At 41.6% G+C, this 14,176-nt stretch overlaps 3 protein-coding genes across 3 annotated transcripts in view; all 3 read left to right on the top strand.

The window, feature by feature from the left end:
* The window catches only part of LOC145445601 (gephyrin-like), a 105,293-nt gene that overhangs the window by 59,486 nt on the left and 31,631 nt on the right, over window positions 1-14,176 (top strand). The gene's annotated exons all lie outside the window — the stretch shown is intronic.
* Window positions 361-3,462, top strand: LOC145445547 (splicing factor Cactin-like). The gene is made up of 2 exons (XM_080323733.1): window positions 361-687; window positions 1,150-3,462. The coding sequence occupies exons 1-2, from the start codon at window positions 505-507 to the stop codon at window positions 2,998-3,000; spliced, it is 2,034 nt and encodes a 677-aa protein (XP_080179859.1). The 5' UTR covers window positions 361-504; the 3' UTR covers window positions 3,001-3,462.
* Window positions 3,448-14,166, top strand: LOC145445546 (tetratricopeptide repeat protein 12-like). The gene is made up of 16 exons (XM_080323732.1): window positions 3,448-3,557; window positions 3,890-4,053; window positions 4,699-5,001; window positions 5,070-5,202; window positions 6,928-7,140; window positions 7,875-8,083; window positions 8,137-8,261; window positions 8,953-9,045; window positions 9,127-9,190; window positions 9,252-9,386; window positions 10,378-10,554; window positions 10,969-11,079; window positions 11,599-11,698; window positions 11,756-11,853; window positions 11,913-12,064; window positions 13,938-14,166. The coding sequence occupies exons 1-16, from the start codon at window positions 3,488-3,490 to the stop codon at window positions 14,005-14,007; spliced, it is 2,217 nt and encodes a 738-aa protein (XP_080179858.1). The 5' UTR covers window positions 3,448-3,487; the 3' UTR covers window positions 14,008-14,166.

The raw sequence follows: 14,176 nt of genomic DNA, 5'->3' as shown, positions 1-14,176 counted from the left end.
TGTCGAAGCGACTTGGAGTAGTCTATGGAATCAAGATTACCGGACCACGACTGACCTATCGATCTCGCCTTCCATGACATGCCACCCCACTTTGTCGCTTGCTTTTTTCTATACTATCTTCTTTACTTTTCATTCAGTGTGCATGGCTCCTCTTTACATCGCCTAAGCTAAGGTGGATGTCTGATTCCATAGATTACTCCAAGTCGCTTCGACACCTTCCTATCTTTTCATTGTATCGCATTATTGTGGTGTATTGGACTGATCAAATTGCTAATATACCAACGATGATGATGATATAGCTCAGTGGTCCAATCAAATGCCGATGCGACGACAACAAAAGTCTAATGATGCGCCAACTGGAGACAGGTGCTTCACCTAATCACAGTATTGTCTGTTCAGCGGCGGAGCGTAGCGAGCAACGGACGCGGGACGTTTTCGTTTCGATATTTGTTGCTTGTTGCCTTTCTGTTCATGTGATTGTAGTCCAGCTGAGCGCTAGTAAAAATGGGCCGTCATAAAGAGAAAAGGAAGCATCGCAAGAGGTCACGCAGTCAGTCTCCGGGAAGTAGAGATTATCGCGATAAAAAGAGCAAACGTAAAAGCAAAAAGAGGGACGAGAGCTCAAATTCTTCTTCGTCCGAATCCGCGCGCTCCGGATCAGACCATGATCGAAAAAGGAATCCAAAGGTATGTCATCACACAAATGAACGGCATGCAAAGTCCGGAATGTCCGAAAACCTAATTAGCTACCATTCCAAATTGAAATATAATAATGTGTAAAAAAATGAAAACACCACTTTGTCAATAAGTTTGTATCGTTACATCGTCACTCTACACAATTACATCGTCACTCTCTGTGTGAGTGTGAATATTCACAATCTCTAGTCTTTCGAATATATACTGGCCGGCGGGTGTAGGCCTATCTGTTTTGTCAATATCAACCGGTATCTATTTTGTCAATGTCGGCATGTCGATGTCGCCAATGTGACTGCCGACAACCATTTGAACTAAGAATTGAACGGGTCTGCATTGGACCTTGACGGTTGTCAAGGGGTCCTCGAAGACAAAAATGTAGAGATCCATTGCTTTAAACCAAAATTTAAACCAGAATCATAAGACATTCCATATATTTTCCGTTATCTATTTCAGATGGAGGACAGTAAAAAATACGAATCTCGTTTGGAAAAGGAAAAGTCCAGAATCAAGGCTGAAAAAGCAATGCAAAAAGAAGTGATGAAGGCGCTGGAAACTCCGGAAGAAAAACGCGAGAGGAGACTAGCTAAAAAAGAGGCAAAGGAGAGAAAGAGACGAGAAAAAATGGGATGGGACAAGGAGTACATGGGCTACACAAACACAGACAATCCGTTCGGTGATAGCAAACTCCTAAACACGTTCGTTTGGCACAAAAAATTAGACCAGGCCGGGCTTAAAGACCTGCCGGTCGAGGATAAGAAAAAAGTAATGCGCAGAAAACAAGAAGTGAACAAAGTCGAACTGGCGAAAGTCAAGCAGCAGCGGCAAGAACGAGAGAGAGAACGCGCTCAGCGCGACGAAGAAATGGAGCTGCTCCAGCGAGAGAAAGAAACCGACCAGTTCAAAGTGTGGGAGGAGCAAGAAGACAAGTTCCATTTGGAACAAGCTAAACTCCGGTCTAGAATCCGAATTAAAGATGGACGTGCGAAACCCATCGATTTACTTGCAAAATACGCGAGCAGTGCTGAAAACATGGATGACTTGTCCGGAATCGAAATGCAAGAACCTTACACTTACCTCAACGGATTAACAGTTTTCGATCTCGAAGATCTGCTTGCCGACATCACAGTGTATATGGAGTTGGAGCAAGGAAAGAATGCAAATTTCTGGCGTGACATCACCGTTATCACTGAAGAAGAGCTACAAAAACAAAAGAGAAAGGCTGCAGAGGAGCAGCAAACGTCCAGCGGCGCTGTAGGAAACCGTAGGGAGGGAGTGAACAAAGCAGTGGCCGACGACGTGTCGAATATCTTTCACAGCAAAACTTATTCTCAGTTGGTAGCGCTGGAAGCGACGATGACTTCTAGGATTAGTGCCGGCGGTTCAAGCCTTGACGTGGGCTACTGGGAGTCTCTGTTAGCCCAGCTCAAAGCGCACATGGCTCGAGCCAGGCTGCGCGACAATCATCAGGAACTGTTGAAAAGCAAATTGTATCGGTTGAAGCTGGAGCAGCTCGGTGCGGACGCAGTCGAAGCAGACACTACTCTGTTTCCTGTGAATCAAGATGCAGACGCAGGCGATAACGAAGGCAAAGAGGATGATGTACAAATTGAGACTGAGGAAAAAGATGAGATGATGACGGAAGATGATTGGGAGGTAAAATGCATGGAGGAATATGATGATGGAAATTTCAGTCCGCCGCGTTTGGTCATCGATGAACTGCCAGCCGACACTGTAATTATTGACGCAGCAGAAGCCGCATTGACTCTTGAAGGGAGACGGAAGTTGTTGAAGAAAACAGGTGACGCATCAACGGGCACTGAAGACGCGTTTGTGCGTCATGTGAAGGAAGGAATGGATAACGCGGCGGATGAAGACATGGCCGGCGCCACGTTTGCTGTGGAAGCGCAGATTTCGCAGCAAGTGTATTTATGGGCGGATAAGTACCGGCCCCGTAAGCCTCGGTTTTTCAACCGCGTACACACCGGGTTCGAGTGGAACAAGTACAATCAGACTCACTACGATTTCGATAATCCGCCGCCGAAAATCGTACAGGGATACAAGTTCAACATTTTTTACCCGGATTTAATTGATAAGACGGTAGCGCCGACTTACACCATCACCCCGACCGGCGATAAAGACTTTGCGGTTTTGAGGTTCTCAGCCGGGCCGCCGTACGAGGACATTGCTTTTAAGATCGTGAATCGCGAGTGGGAATACTCGCACAAACACGGGTTCCGGTGCCAGTTTATGAATAGTATTTTCCAACTTTGGTTTCATTTCAAACGTTACAGGTACAGGAGATAGGTGTTTCGTGACGTGTCTCCGTTTGGTTTTCAATCATTTCCCAGATTTGTGGGATGAATATTTACATTTGCCAGCTCTAGGACAGTGGACGGCAACCTGTGGTCTGCGGGTGGTTCGTTACTGGTTTGAGTAAAGTTTGTATACATTTGCATAATGGTCAAGATCACTCAGAAATTTTAAAATAAAACAAGTTAATCTCTAAATCAAACATGTGTGCCTTATCGTACATCCTTTATTAATGTTATATTAAATGAGCTGCAATGAATTTTCAATGCCGAACATTTGTGTTTTTGAAAAACCGCAAAAAAATTTCACTTTGAAACCTGTTCGTAGAGCAAGATAGGCTGCCAACCCCTGCTGTAGCAAATGTGTTACAAGCATGTTCAATTACGCGTGATGCTGCCGACATAGAAAAATTTGTCAAACCTATGCTTTATCTGCATTCTACTTTTACAATTTTAGTGTGTTTATAGCCTAACGTAGAGACATGGCATTCAAAAAGGATCCACAGGAGAAGAAAGACTTGGATGACTTCCTGGCAAAGGTCGACGACTTAGGTATTAATTACTCATTACTCGTATAACTGGATGCGGCTAGAAGGAAAATTTTGCAAATGGAAGCAAAATTTTCAGTTACAAAACTGACTTGACGGATATATATGACGATGTTACCTACACTAATGCCACGCGTTCTTCACAATTTCAGCTGGCAATTGCGCATTTTATTCTGCCATGTCTGCTGTAATGCTTTGTACTGCTTCCTCTATCAACATGGCTTTAAAAGATGTACTACATTGTACTAGCCAGCGTCATAGTATTCCATTATATTCAATTGAAGTAAATAGTGATTTACGTGTCTAGCAGAAACAACGACTTATTACTATTTTTAGAAAATATCATGAAAGGCTTCGGCTCCACAGATCTCACCGCACAGAAAGCAGCCTTTGCAAAAGCCGATGAGATGATAAAAAAAGAGACAACTACCGGCTTCAATAGAACGGTGATCAATGAAAAGGCGTTTAAAGATTTGGGAAACGAGAAGAATGCGGGACAGGTACGTTTTTATTGACCAGAACTTTTGAAATGGCGGGAAATGTCATACAGTACCTTATGATGCACTCGTAGCCGTTTCCAGGTGTTCTGGCAGTAGATGATATCATCAAAACTTTTTTTCAAATTTTACTAGCTACTTGGTATAATTGTCAGGTTGCCTAAAATAACGCTGCACAACAATTTTTGCTCAATTCCATCCTATAGAAGCATTGCTATATAAGAAAAAAGAGTTGGATGTATTTAATAAGAATGTATATAAAAAAAATTCAAATTTCACTGGCTATCCCATGAAATTGTTAGATTGTCTGAAAAAACGATACAGTACAAATTTGGCTCAATTCCCACCAGTAGAAGCTCGGTTATTGGAGTACAAAATTTTGGATTTGAAAAATATAGTATTTACGGGGGCAAATTCTTCAATGATTTATTATAGATCTACCCACCGTACATACTATGATTTGAAATCCTAAACTTTGAACATCAATTACTTCGCTAACAGTCCTAATGTATAGTGTTCTACAAAGGCATCGAATGTGAAAGTAAGTAATCGATTGTTTACTTGAAATTAGTTTTGGCCCCCCTTAACAGTAAGCCTGCTAGTGCTAGGCCACCAAGTGTTATATTTTTCCGTGTGTTGTTCATCTAGGAACCTGCACCACTGCAGTTCAACAGCCCGTCGATGAGTCAAGACGCCTTTTTGAGTGCACTGGAAGAGGACGCTAATGCTCGAGCCAGGGCTAGAAAAATACGACAGGAGAAGGCGAAAAAAGTAAAAGAAAAGGCAAACGAAGCATTTCACCGTGAGGATTACGAATCCGCTCACAAGCTATACACCGAAGCTATCGGATGTTGCAAAGACATGACTCTGTTGTACACAAACCGTGCCATGACCAGGATGAAATTAGGAATGTACCAGGAAGCTATCGATGATTGTGACTTTGCCTTGAGGGTGGGTGATTATATTTGTAGTTGAGCAGCAGGTGGTTTTACTTGAACTTCCCATCTTTGTGTGTTTAGATCGACGAAACTTGGGCAAAGGCGTATGTATTGAAAGGGAACGCGCTCCGCTCCATGAAAAAGTTTGACGACGCGATAAGCGCGTATCGGGAACTGGCGACACATCATAAAAACAAAGAAAAAATGGTCGACAGTACGTAATGGATTTACTTTGCATGTGTTTGTTTCCGTTGTGATTCTCTGATATGCGAGGTTAGCTTCTGATTTTGCAGCTGGATATCAGGCAAAATTGGTAGATTCCTTCCAATACAAAGAAATTTGTCATTTTATTCGAATGTGATTGTGGTGGTTTTATTCTGCCCTTACTTGTTTCGTTTGGATTGGATCAGAGCAAATATGGATTGTTGAACTATTCCAAAACCAATACAGAGACACTTATATAGCCAGAATTATACTTCGAAAGTCTCATGAAAATTTGATGTCGAAAATTCTTGTTGCAATCGAATTTTGTTAGAAATCACCAAGTGTACAAATGGAGTTGTTAAAAATAACTTGCCAAATCTCACTTGCGTAGTGATTAAATTGATAGGTTGCTTAAAAAAACGCTTCACACCAAATTTGGGTCAATTCCAACCAGTAGGAAGCCGTGCGATCTCAAATTGAGATTTCGGCTATTTTTTGAAATAATAGTATTTATGATGGAAAAAATTTTCATGTCACTTCTTGGTTTACGCCGGTGCGGTCCGGTACGCCAATAACTCTTCAATGAAGGTGTGTTATATTGTGAATGACAGGCTGCAAACGACGGCCATTATTATTAGACGATATCGCCAGGTGACGCCTACTTTTGCAAACTGGAATTTGAGCCGCGCAGTCTCTGAATTATTAAATTTGATATTTGAATAATTTACTGGCATTTTGTTTGCGTAAGTTATTCTATATCATTTGGTCTCCTGTGTATTTTTTTCCCATTTCTTATCTGTCCCAGCTAGAGCGAGGATGGCTGCGGAGAACATTATCGATATTTTTGCAAGTAAGAATGTTATGTCTAGTTTTTGAATGCTTGTGAAACATATATGTTGACGATGTGTTTAGCATCCTACTTCACCAATTTCATAAACGGATAATTTCAGCCGAAGTTCAGTTGGCGATTTAGATGGTTCAGCCTGTCTCTGTCTTGTCTCAGATAGCCGGGATCACAGATTATGCTAAATGTCTATTACGTCTGGCTTAAGCTTGAAAGTAGGCAAAAATATGGTTAGGTTTCAGATAATAATTCTTATAATAATAACAAACGAGGCAACAGTTCCCTCATCCCTCAAAAACCGATGCGTTGAAAATAGAGGTCGGCCGATACCGATTATCGACACAATCACAAGGCCAATAACCGATATTAATATGGAAGGAGCAGAGAGCCATTTCGCTGGAAATATTTTATATTAGGCAAGATGGCACTTGTCCATGCCACAGAAATCTGAACATCAAACGAGAAAGCTGGAATTGAAAATACGGTAATTATTGCTTAATTGTGCACATTCCTTTGGGATAACCCAAAGAGCAAAACGTGATGCAGAATTGCAGATCAGTCCGTTAGAGGTAGATGGTAATGCAGGAAGCATATTTTCTCTGCATGATCACCCGGTTAAACTCGTCCTGCGAGGGTAAATCTGTCACGTATCGCCCTTCGCGTTGTCGATTTCTTGAGATTGGGAAAACGCAGCGTTCAATTTCCAATATTTTTGATTTTTTATAGAACAAATACTGGCCTCGGCATCGGCCTTCGTTGGCTGATATCGATAATCGGTAAATTTCCAAATATCGGCGTCGATAGTCGACCAGGTCGATCTCTAGTTGAAGTGGGAAATTCCACCAGCTTGGTATGAGTGCAAAACACAATTATTTTCGATTTGTTTTTCAGAATATATACGGGAGACAGAAAGCGAAAGAGATGAGGTCGAACTGGAAAAGCTTGCGAGAAAGAGCCTGGAACAGCAAGACTCTCGCTGTAACCTGGTGGTCAAACTCGTCCAAGCGCTGTGCAACCGCGTCGAACCCAAATGCGAGTCGAGGGAAATGACAATGTCCTGCAACGCAGCCACCGTCAAGATGCTAGCCGGACAACTAGAAGACAGTGAGTTCTCTCCGTTGAAGATCCAAGACCGCTCAGTCCAGCGGTAAACTAAACTGGCGAACCCTTGCGATAATCTTCAAGCCTTTGGCGGGTCACCTCCTGAGAGAGACCGCCAAATCAACTGTTGTCAACAACATTGTGGAAAGAACAAGACCAATAAAACATGATTATCACACAAAACAAACACGGGATGAATGTTTACTGTAAATTAGTGCGACTTCAACTGTAGCAGTTGAGTGTGTGTCTTGACTAGAGCCCGAGGCCCGACCAATGTCGTATTTTTTTATCCGATATCGATAAGACCGGTCAACTAGCATTAACACCGATAAATCCGATATATTCAGCCGGTATTCAAAAGATACGGCATCTAGCTTAAGTCGCATTCCCAAAACTTATGAGCATTTTTTATAAGTGCTTTACCACCATTGCTATGCTTGAATATAAAATACACTAAAAATACTGCATTTGGACACCTGTAATCTATCTATGAAATATATCAATATTCTCGGTCGCAGATTATAGCTGTCTCACTCCCTAGTTACAATGTTGTGTAGTTCAGAAAATTTCCGATTATGTTTCACCTCAAATTGATGATTGCGATATTTCTTATTAAAGTGTGATAGTGTTGGCAAATGGATATAGGCCTGGCTCCAGTCGCGACTTCCGCCTGACATCTGAGACTGGCGTTTGAACCCCAAGAACCACTGGTTTGTTCATAGATTTTCATTTTTTAGGTTTGCAGGCGCAAGTCTTGTTTCGGCAGGAAGGCGGCTTTCGGATGTTGTCGGCCAAGCCGGCTTTAAAAGCTGTGTTAAAGCAGAAGAGCTTCGCCACGGGATCCGAGTCTGACTTTGCGCGCGCGATGCTGATTTTGATTCGAGCCGCGTGCGCGAAATGCCCGCAGAACACGACCGCTTTCTTTCAAGAGCCAGACTCTGCCGAGGTATGTAGTTTTTTTTTTTTTCAGTTTAGGGATTCCAGGTTCCTATGTTACAGATTATGCGAAATCTGCTCGGTAGCAACGATAGACAGGTGAAGCACGCTGCTGTCGTTTGCTTCTTTGAATTTGCTTCCGATGACAAGATGATCGAACTTGTCTCACAGCTATTTTCTGTGTCTTGGTAAGTAGATTTTAATTTTCATGCGTCTGATGTCATATTTTAAGATAGGACCGTTGACATACGAAATTCCTTGCAATTCTATACTGTTCTGCTAATCATTTGTGTTCCTTGGTGTCGACTTTTATCAAAATAACTCGACCTAGTTTGTGCCTACGGAAGACTTCGTCTAGAAATATCATGTAAAAATAGTAGATTGAGCTTAAGCGATCTCTTCCCCCCGATTGTTCCATGCCGATGACGTCATATTTGGTGATAGGATTAATAATATACATTGTTCTTTCCAATTCACTACTAGTTGTTGAGGATTACCCCTGACGAGGGTCAGCCGAGAATATTCGGGTTCATTTCAATATGAGCAATTGTATATTGAAGTTCTGTACCTCCCAGAAGCTCTTCAAATCTCTACTGCTTGCTGACGATTACCCCTGACGAGTATTAGCTGAAAATATTCGAGTTTATTTCAATTTGGTTATATATTATTCAATTGTTTACAGATTCTCTTTTTACAATTTGAAATCCCACGACTCAATTGAATTTTGAGTCATTTTGTATATATACATAAACAGGGCTGGAGTTCTGAAATTTAACTATAACCCTACCTTGATCCCCACATATATAAAATTGAGTATTTGCAAACTAATCTTCACTCCGCATATGCCAGCCGGTTATAATTTTGATGTATCTATTTCAGGATATTAAGTTCCTTGCTGCATAACGACATCGCAAAATTGAAATTACTCACGGAGGCGGTAGCGACTCTCAGTAAATATGCGGAAAACGAAAAGTGAGCCTATCAATAATGCAAACGCTTTTTAATCGTGTCGAATATCGAGTGATGCTGACATGCTCGCGTGTTCTATTTTAGATTCCGAAAAGAGTCCCTTCCTTGTTTTGAGTCGACTGTCCTCCCACTTTATCATCAATTTATCGTGAGTTTGTGGCTCCTTGCTTCGATGCTTGTCAGCTAATCCAACTTGAATATATATCCAGGATGAAATCGGGCATAATCAGAGAAAAGACTTGCCGTTGTGCGTACAAAATTTATGTATTTTTATGAAGAACGATGCGATTCGGAAGATCGTCTCCGCGAATGCGCCGTTCTTGAGTTCGTGTCTGACTTGCATTGTGAGTAGACCTGATTTAAATTCTGGAATTAGTTTGTGGTATTTGTGGTCTCTATGAGATTGCATTGGCATTGTCAGATCGGTGGACCAGTACATAGTAATACGTAACGCTGCCCAAAATCAAGTTATGGCATTCGATGCCGAGGAATGGGGATCACCTGCAAATTAGCCAGCGCGCTGGTAAATGCTAAAAAGCACTTAAATTGATACCTTGTGATCAAATACAAATAATAATGAATAATTAATTGTATGTCATAATGATTTGTACATTTGACAAGCAACAAATGAGATATGCCGCCTTGATGGTAATACCGTGCCGCCCGCCAGCCTGTGAAGATCGATGCGTCAGGCCTTCAATACTGTTCGATGTGAGGATGTCAAAGCAGTATGCGTTTTTCTCAATTTCTACTCAATTACAAGCGTAGGTAACAGTTTCCAAGACATGTCATAACCACTTCAATTAGATTTAGAAGATGAAGATCTGAAAAGGTGACTTTTGGCCCAGTTGACGTGACAATTAATTTCATTCGTAAAAGCGACGCAAGCTTGTCCCGAAACTACTTTTTACACAGTAAAAAGTAATAAGTTTTGCCTGAAAAGTTGTAGAGAGGAAGTGGTCTGAAATCATAACAGCTGAGTAAGTAGCGCGAGGAGGCAAAACAAAACCTACTTGAGTACTCAGAGAAAGTAGTGGTACTTCGTTATTGACCAGTGACCACCGCTGTTGGTTAACGCAAAATGATTTTAGGTGCGGCCTCACATTTGGTGCGAAATATGAAATAATTTGATGTTGCAAGCATTATTTTTTCACACTCCGAAGAGATTGGGTATACCTGCCAATAATACTCATCTTGAATCTCTTCAGGGAATATCGTAAATACTCTAGTAGTATCCGTAACTCAATCCTGTCTCTTGTTACTAATAGGAACAAGTTTGTGACACTCATAGGAGCTAATGAGCAATAATTAACAATCCCGATTCGTTTCACGCAGGAAAAAATCATTCAAGTTTTCGAGCCGAACCAGTACCGGGAAGAAATGCTCTCCCGGATGCTGGACGTCACCGAGTACGTTATGCTTCACGGATGCTCCGCGACCGTTGACATCGCTCCGAAACTCACGAGCTGCCTTCTGCCAGCTTTGAATTGGAAGGGAGAGGTCGTCGTCCAGGTCGGTGAACTATGTTGCTGGAATGTGTGGGGGAAAACGGAAGAGTAGTACGGCGTACTTGGTCCCGTTTAGTTCTTACTGGCAGATATCCGCTCTACTATAAAATCATTCTAGTTTTGCTAAGGAAATTACACCTGTAAGACAGCCGGAGGCGGTCAGTAAGAGTAACCAAGTACTTCCACTTCAGACATGTATTGGAAATTGCTAATTCTACATGTAATTAAGTAGAAATTTATGGTTTTATTTCTGCTTCTACTTGTACCAATGCTTGTACTGCTTTTACCAAATCTGACGCATACATTAAGGATAACTTTTTAGAATGTTCCAACTCAAGGTTTTGATAAATTTTTTTGGTGCCAGTCTAGTTGCAATAATGACATCTGTCTCCCGCATGATTGTAACTGTTCTCTACAGAAATCGTTGACGACGATGGTCAGATGTATCGAGCGTTCCAAGGAATGTGTCAAGTGCTTCGACTCGTCTACCGGACTTCATTTTGTCAAGAAGATTTATAAATTAATAGCGGTAAATGTTCATCTGCTGGCGTCCCCGCCATGCATATTTTGCAATGATTAATCGACTTACGTTGATACATCATAAGATAACTTTGTGTGAAATTAAGCATGCAATAATTCTTTCTATACGCTTCTGGTGTGATACGGGTGCTCTGCGGCAATGGTCTGCAACCAGTGTCCTGGGACCAGCGTCGTTCCACGCAGAGTTCGTATACTTTACATAATGGTCAAGATCACTAATGAAAATTGAAAGATAATCAAGTTAATCTCTTAATCGAAACCTATGCGTTTCTGCGTGATGCAAAAAAAATGATTTTGAAACCGGCCTGCGGACCAAGAAAGGTTGCCCACCCCTGCTGTATGTGAACGGTTTTAGAGGTACGCTATACTAGTCACACGAGCCATTACTTGCGTGCACAAACAAATCTGTTGCATATTTTACCCAAATGCATATTTACTCTTCATTCTCGCAAGAATTTCACTTCATTTGCTAACCAGCCAAAACCTAACGGCCTCGGTATCCTTGCAGAGCGAAAATGCCTACCTGAGAACTTACGGCCTGAAGCTTATATGCTACGTCGGGCAGACTCGTGTTTCCATTCTGAGAAACGTGCCGAAATTTGATAAAAGTGAGAATGTGAAATACTTGTTATGCAACGTCAAGTATTACGGTTGATGTTTCTCAGAATATCAGATATTACGGCATGCGTTACGGAGGGATGCGACCGACGTTGATTTGGTCAACCAAGGTCACGCTGCTGTGTTGTTTGGTTTTCTGTCCGAAGTAAGTCGCTTCTCGTGTAATCTCAACGCCTGGCTCTGGAATGTGTCGTTTTTCTACAGCTCCCAGGGGGTATGGACCCGTTGGTCGACGACCTCGATGTGGGTTCGACGTTAATAAAATACTTGTTAGAATTGGCGCGCTTCGCGAAAAGGGAACACACCAAAGTGAATTGTACTATCGCTGTGGGCAAAATGGCAAGTAACGATGCAAGGTATGTCTGGGATTCTCCATTTCTGGAGTGTGGTAATACTCTCATAGCACTGTGTCGTGCTGGGGCAGGCTCCGCCTGACAAAAATTTGAATCCAACCACTGTTTAGCAGTGTTGGGATGACTCGAGTCATGACTTGACTCGAGTCACCTTTTTGGTATGACTTGACTTGACTCGAGTCACTTTGCTAAAATGACTTGACTTGACTTGACTTGGCGTATCAAAAATGTGGATTGACTCGTGACTCGGAGCAAAATTCACGAGTCAATTTCAAGTCATCAAGTAATCGGTGTCGATAAAAATCACTGTATCTTGCGTCTGTTCGGTTTGTTCACGAAACGCTGGTGTAACCCGCGAGAGCGACCAATCATTCAATGATCGTGCGTTTTACTGAGCCTCCAATGTTCTCTCACTCTAACAAATATATTGACCGCAAACAAAGTTGAAGCTTACAATTTAACTTTGTCGTAGACTAGTATTATAAAGTTATATAATAGCAAAATGTATATTTCTCTTCTCTGTTCTTACCTCAACCAAACCCCTTGTTTTATTGAAATTGAATTCGAATATAGTTTACATATAGTCCTCACCAATGTTCCCTCTAATTTTTGACCAATCTGCGCACAGTCACCAACTCACTGCGCAGACCCTTGGACAACAATGCGTAACGACTAAAAAAAAGGTCACCACTTCGGATTTTTTGTGCGCAACTTAGATTTTCTGTGCGCAGAGACAGTGTCAGCACTGCGCATTTGCGCACGTGCGCGGCTTAGAGGGAACATTGGTCCTCACCAATTGGCGCAGGCTCGAATTGTGTCATATCAATTTGTAAATGGGTAATGTATTGCATATCCTATCAAATCGTTTCTCAATTCTCTATTTTGGATGGTAACTATGAACTGAGGCTATGCAATTACTTACGTAGTTTAGCAGTTCTACGTAGCCTATATGTGAGCGATAGAGCGCCTTCTTGCGTGTATATTTAACTCTATATTCGTTCATCGGTTCGAAATCAATGACCAATCAACCTGTATTTTAGACAGCTAGCAAAATGCAATGACGTTATCATGCTTCATACTTGGAAAAGGCAACTTGACTTGAATTGTGACTTGACTCGTGACTTGACTTGACTTGACTTGAGTCACCTCCAAAAATCGAGTGACTTGACTTGACTCGAGTCACCTTTGAAAATCGATTGACTTGACTTGACTCGAGTCAAAATGTGCAATGACTCGAAATGACTCGGGATCAACGGATCCCAACACTGCTGTTTAGTGTTTATGAATGACCGTTAATTCCAAAGTATTACTGGCTCGAATATGTGATACAATGACAGTTGAGCATGCGACACTTGCACATATATAACACTATAACCCTGAATCCAACCATATGCCGTATTCTATGTCCTAATTCCGTTTCGGACATCTATTTTGTAATACGGTTACAAGGATGTCGTTTAGTGTCTGTTGATGTCATGGCTCGCTGGTCGCAAACTCAAGTCCTAATCAAACCATTGATGTAACCTAAACCCTTTCTTTGTCCATAATCAAACTCTTTAACCTAAACCAAGCTAACCCCACACCTCTAGCTGTATATCGTAATGTACCCGGGCACCCCATGTCTGAATTGTCTGGTTATATCTTGCATATTCGTTCATATTTGCAGTACTGTGCCCAGAGTCTTGACTTCACTTACTTATATCCCTCGGTGCTCAGGCTTACACTCGGAGTTCAGCATGGAGAAATTCATAGCTGCTGCTTCTCTCCTAAATCCTAGAATTTTCAACATCGTGATGTGCACAGTGTGGAAGTCTTTATTCCCGAATTATGTCCAGTTTCTGTGTGATTTTTGATTAATTAACGCTTCTGTTTACAGAATACTCGCTGAGGTACGTAGATTCGACGGAATCAACATTTTGTCGAAAAATAAACCACCCGGGATTTAGTTGTTGTTAGACAATTTATTTCTTGTAGAAGTGTTCCGTTTTAGAGAATAATATTGAATTGTTTCATGTAAACGTAGAATTACTAAATTAGTACAGTTTCCGATGCTACTCCCTTCTTCAAATATTTTTTATGAGCAGAATAAATACTTTGAATAATAATTTTCGGGTG

Source organism: Botryllus schlosseri, chromosome 8 (genome assembly GCF_051294905.1).
Source record: "Botryllus schlosseri isolate E-star chromosome 8, Bs_hap1, whole genome shotgun sequence".
NCBI classification, from domain to species: domain Eukaryota; kingdom Metazoa; phylum Chordata; class Ascidiacea; order Stolidobranchia; family Styelidae; genus Botryllus; species Botryllus schlosseri.
The sequence above is the reverse complement of the archived record's forward strand: the minus strand, read 5'-3'. Positions and strand labels throughout refer to the sequence as shown.

Bases quoted from the DNA above. Each gene is read 5' to 3' on its own strand.
- LOC145445547 (XM_080323733.1), top strand. From the start codon at position 505: ATGGGCCGTCATAAAGAGAAAAGGAAGCATCGCAAGAGGTCACGCAGT. The intron at 688-1,149 runs GTATGTCATCAC...TATCTATTTCAG, and splicing joins ATCGAAAAAGGAATCCAAAG to ATGGAGGACAGTAAAAAATA.
- LOC145445546 (XM_080323732.1), top strand. From the start codon at position 3,488: ATGGCATTCAAAAAGGATCCACAGGAGAAGAAAGACTTGGATGACTTC. The intron at 10,555-10,968 runs GTCGGTGAACTA...TGTTCTCTACAG, and splicing joins AGGGAGAGGTCGTCGTCCAG to AAATCGTTGACGACGATGGT. The intron at 12,065-13,937 runs GTATGTCTGGGA...TTCTGTTTACAG, and splicing joins ATGGCAAGTAACGATGCAAG to AATACTCGCTGAGGTACGTA.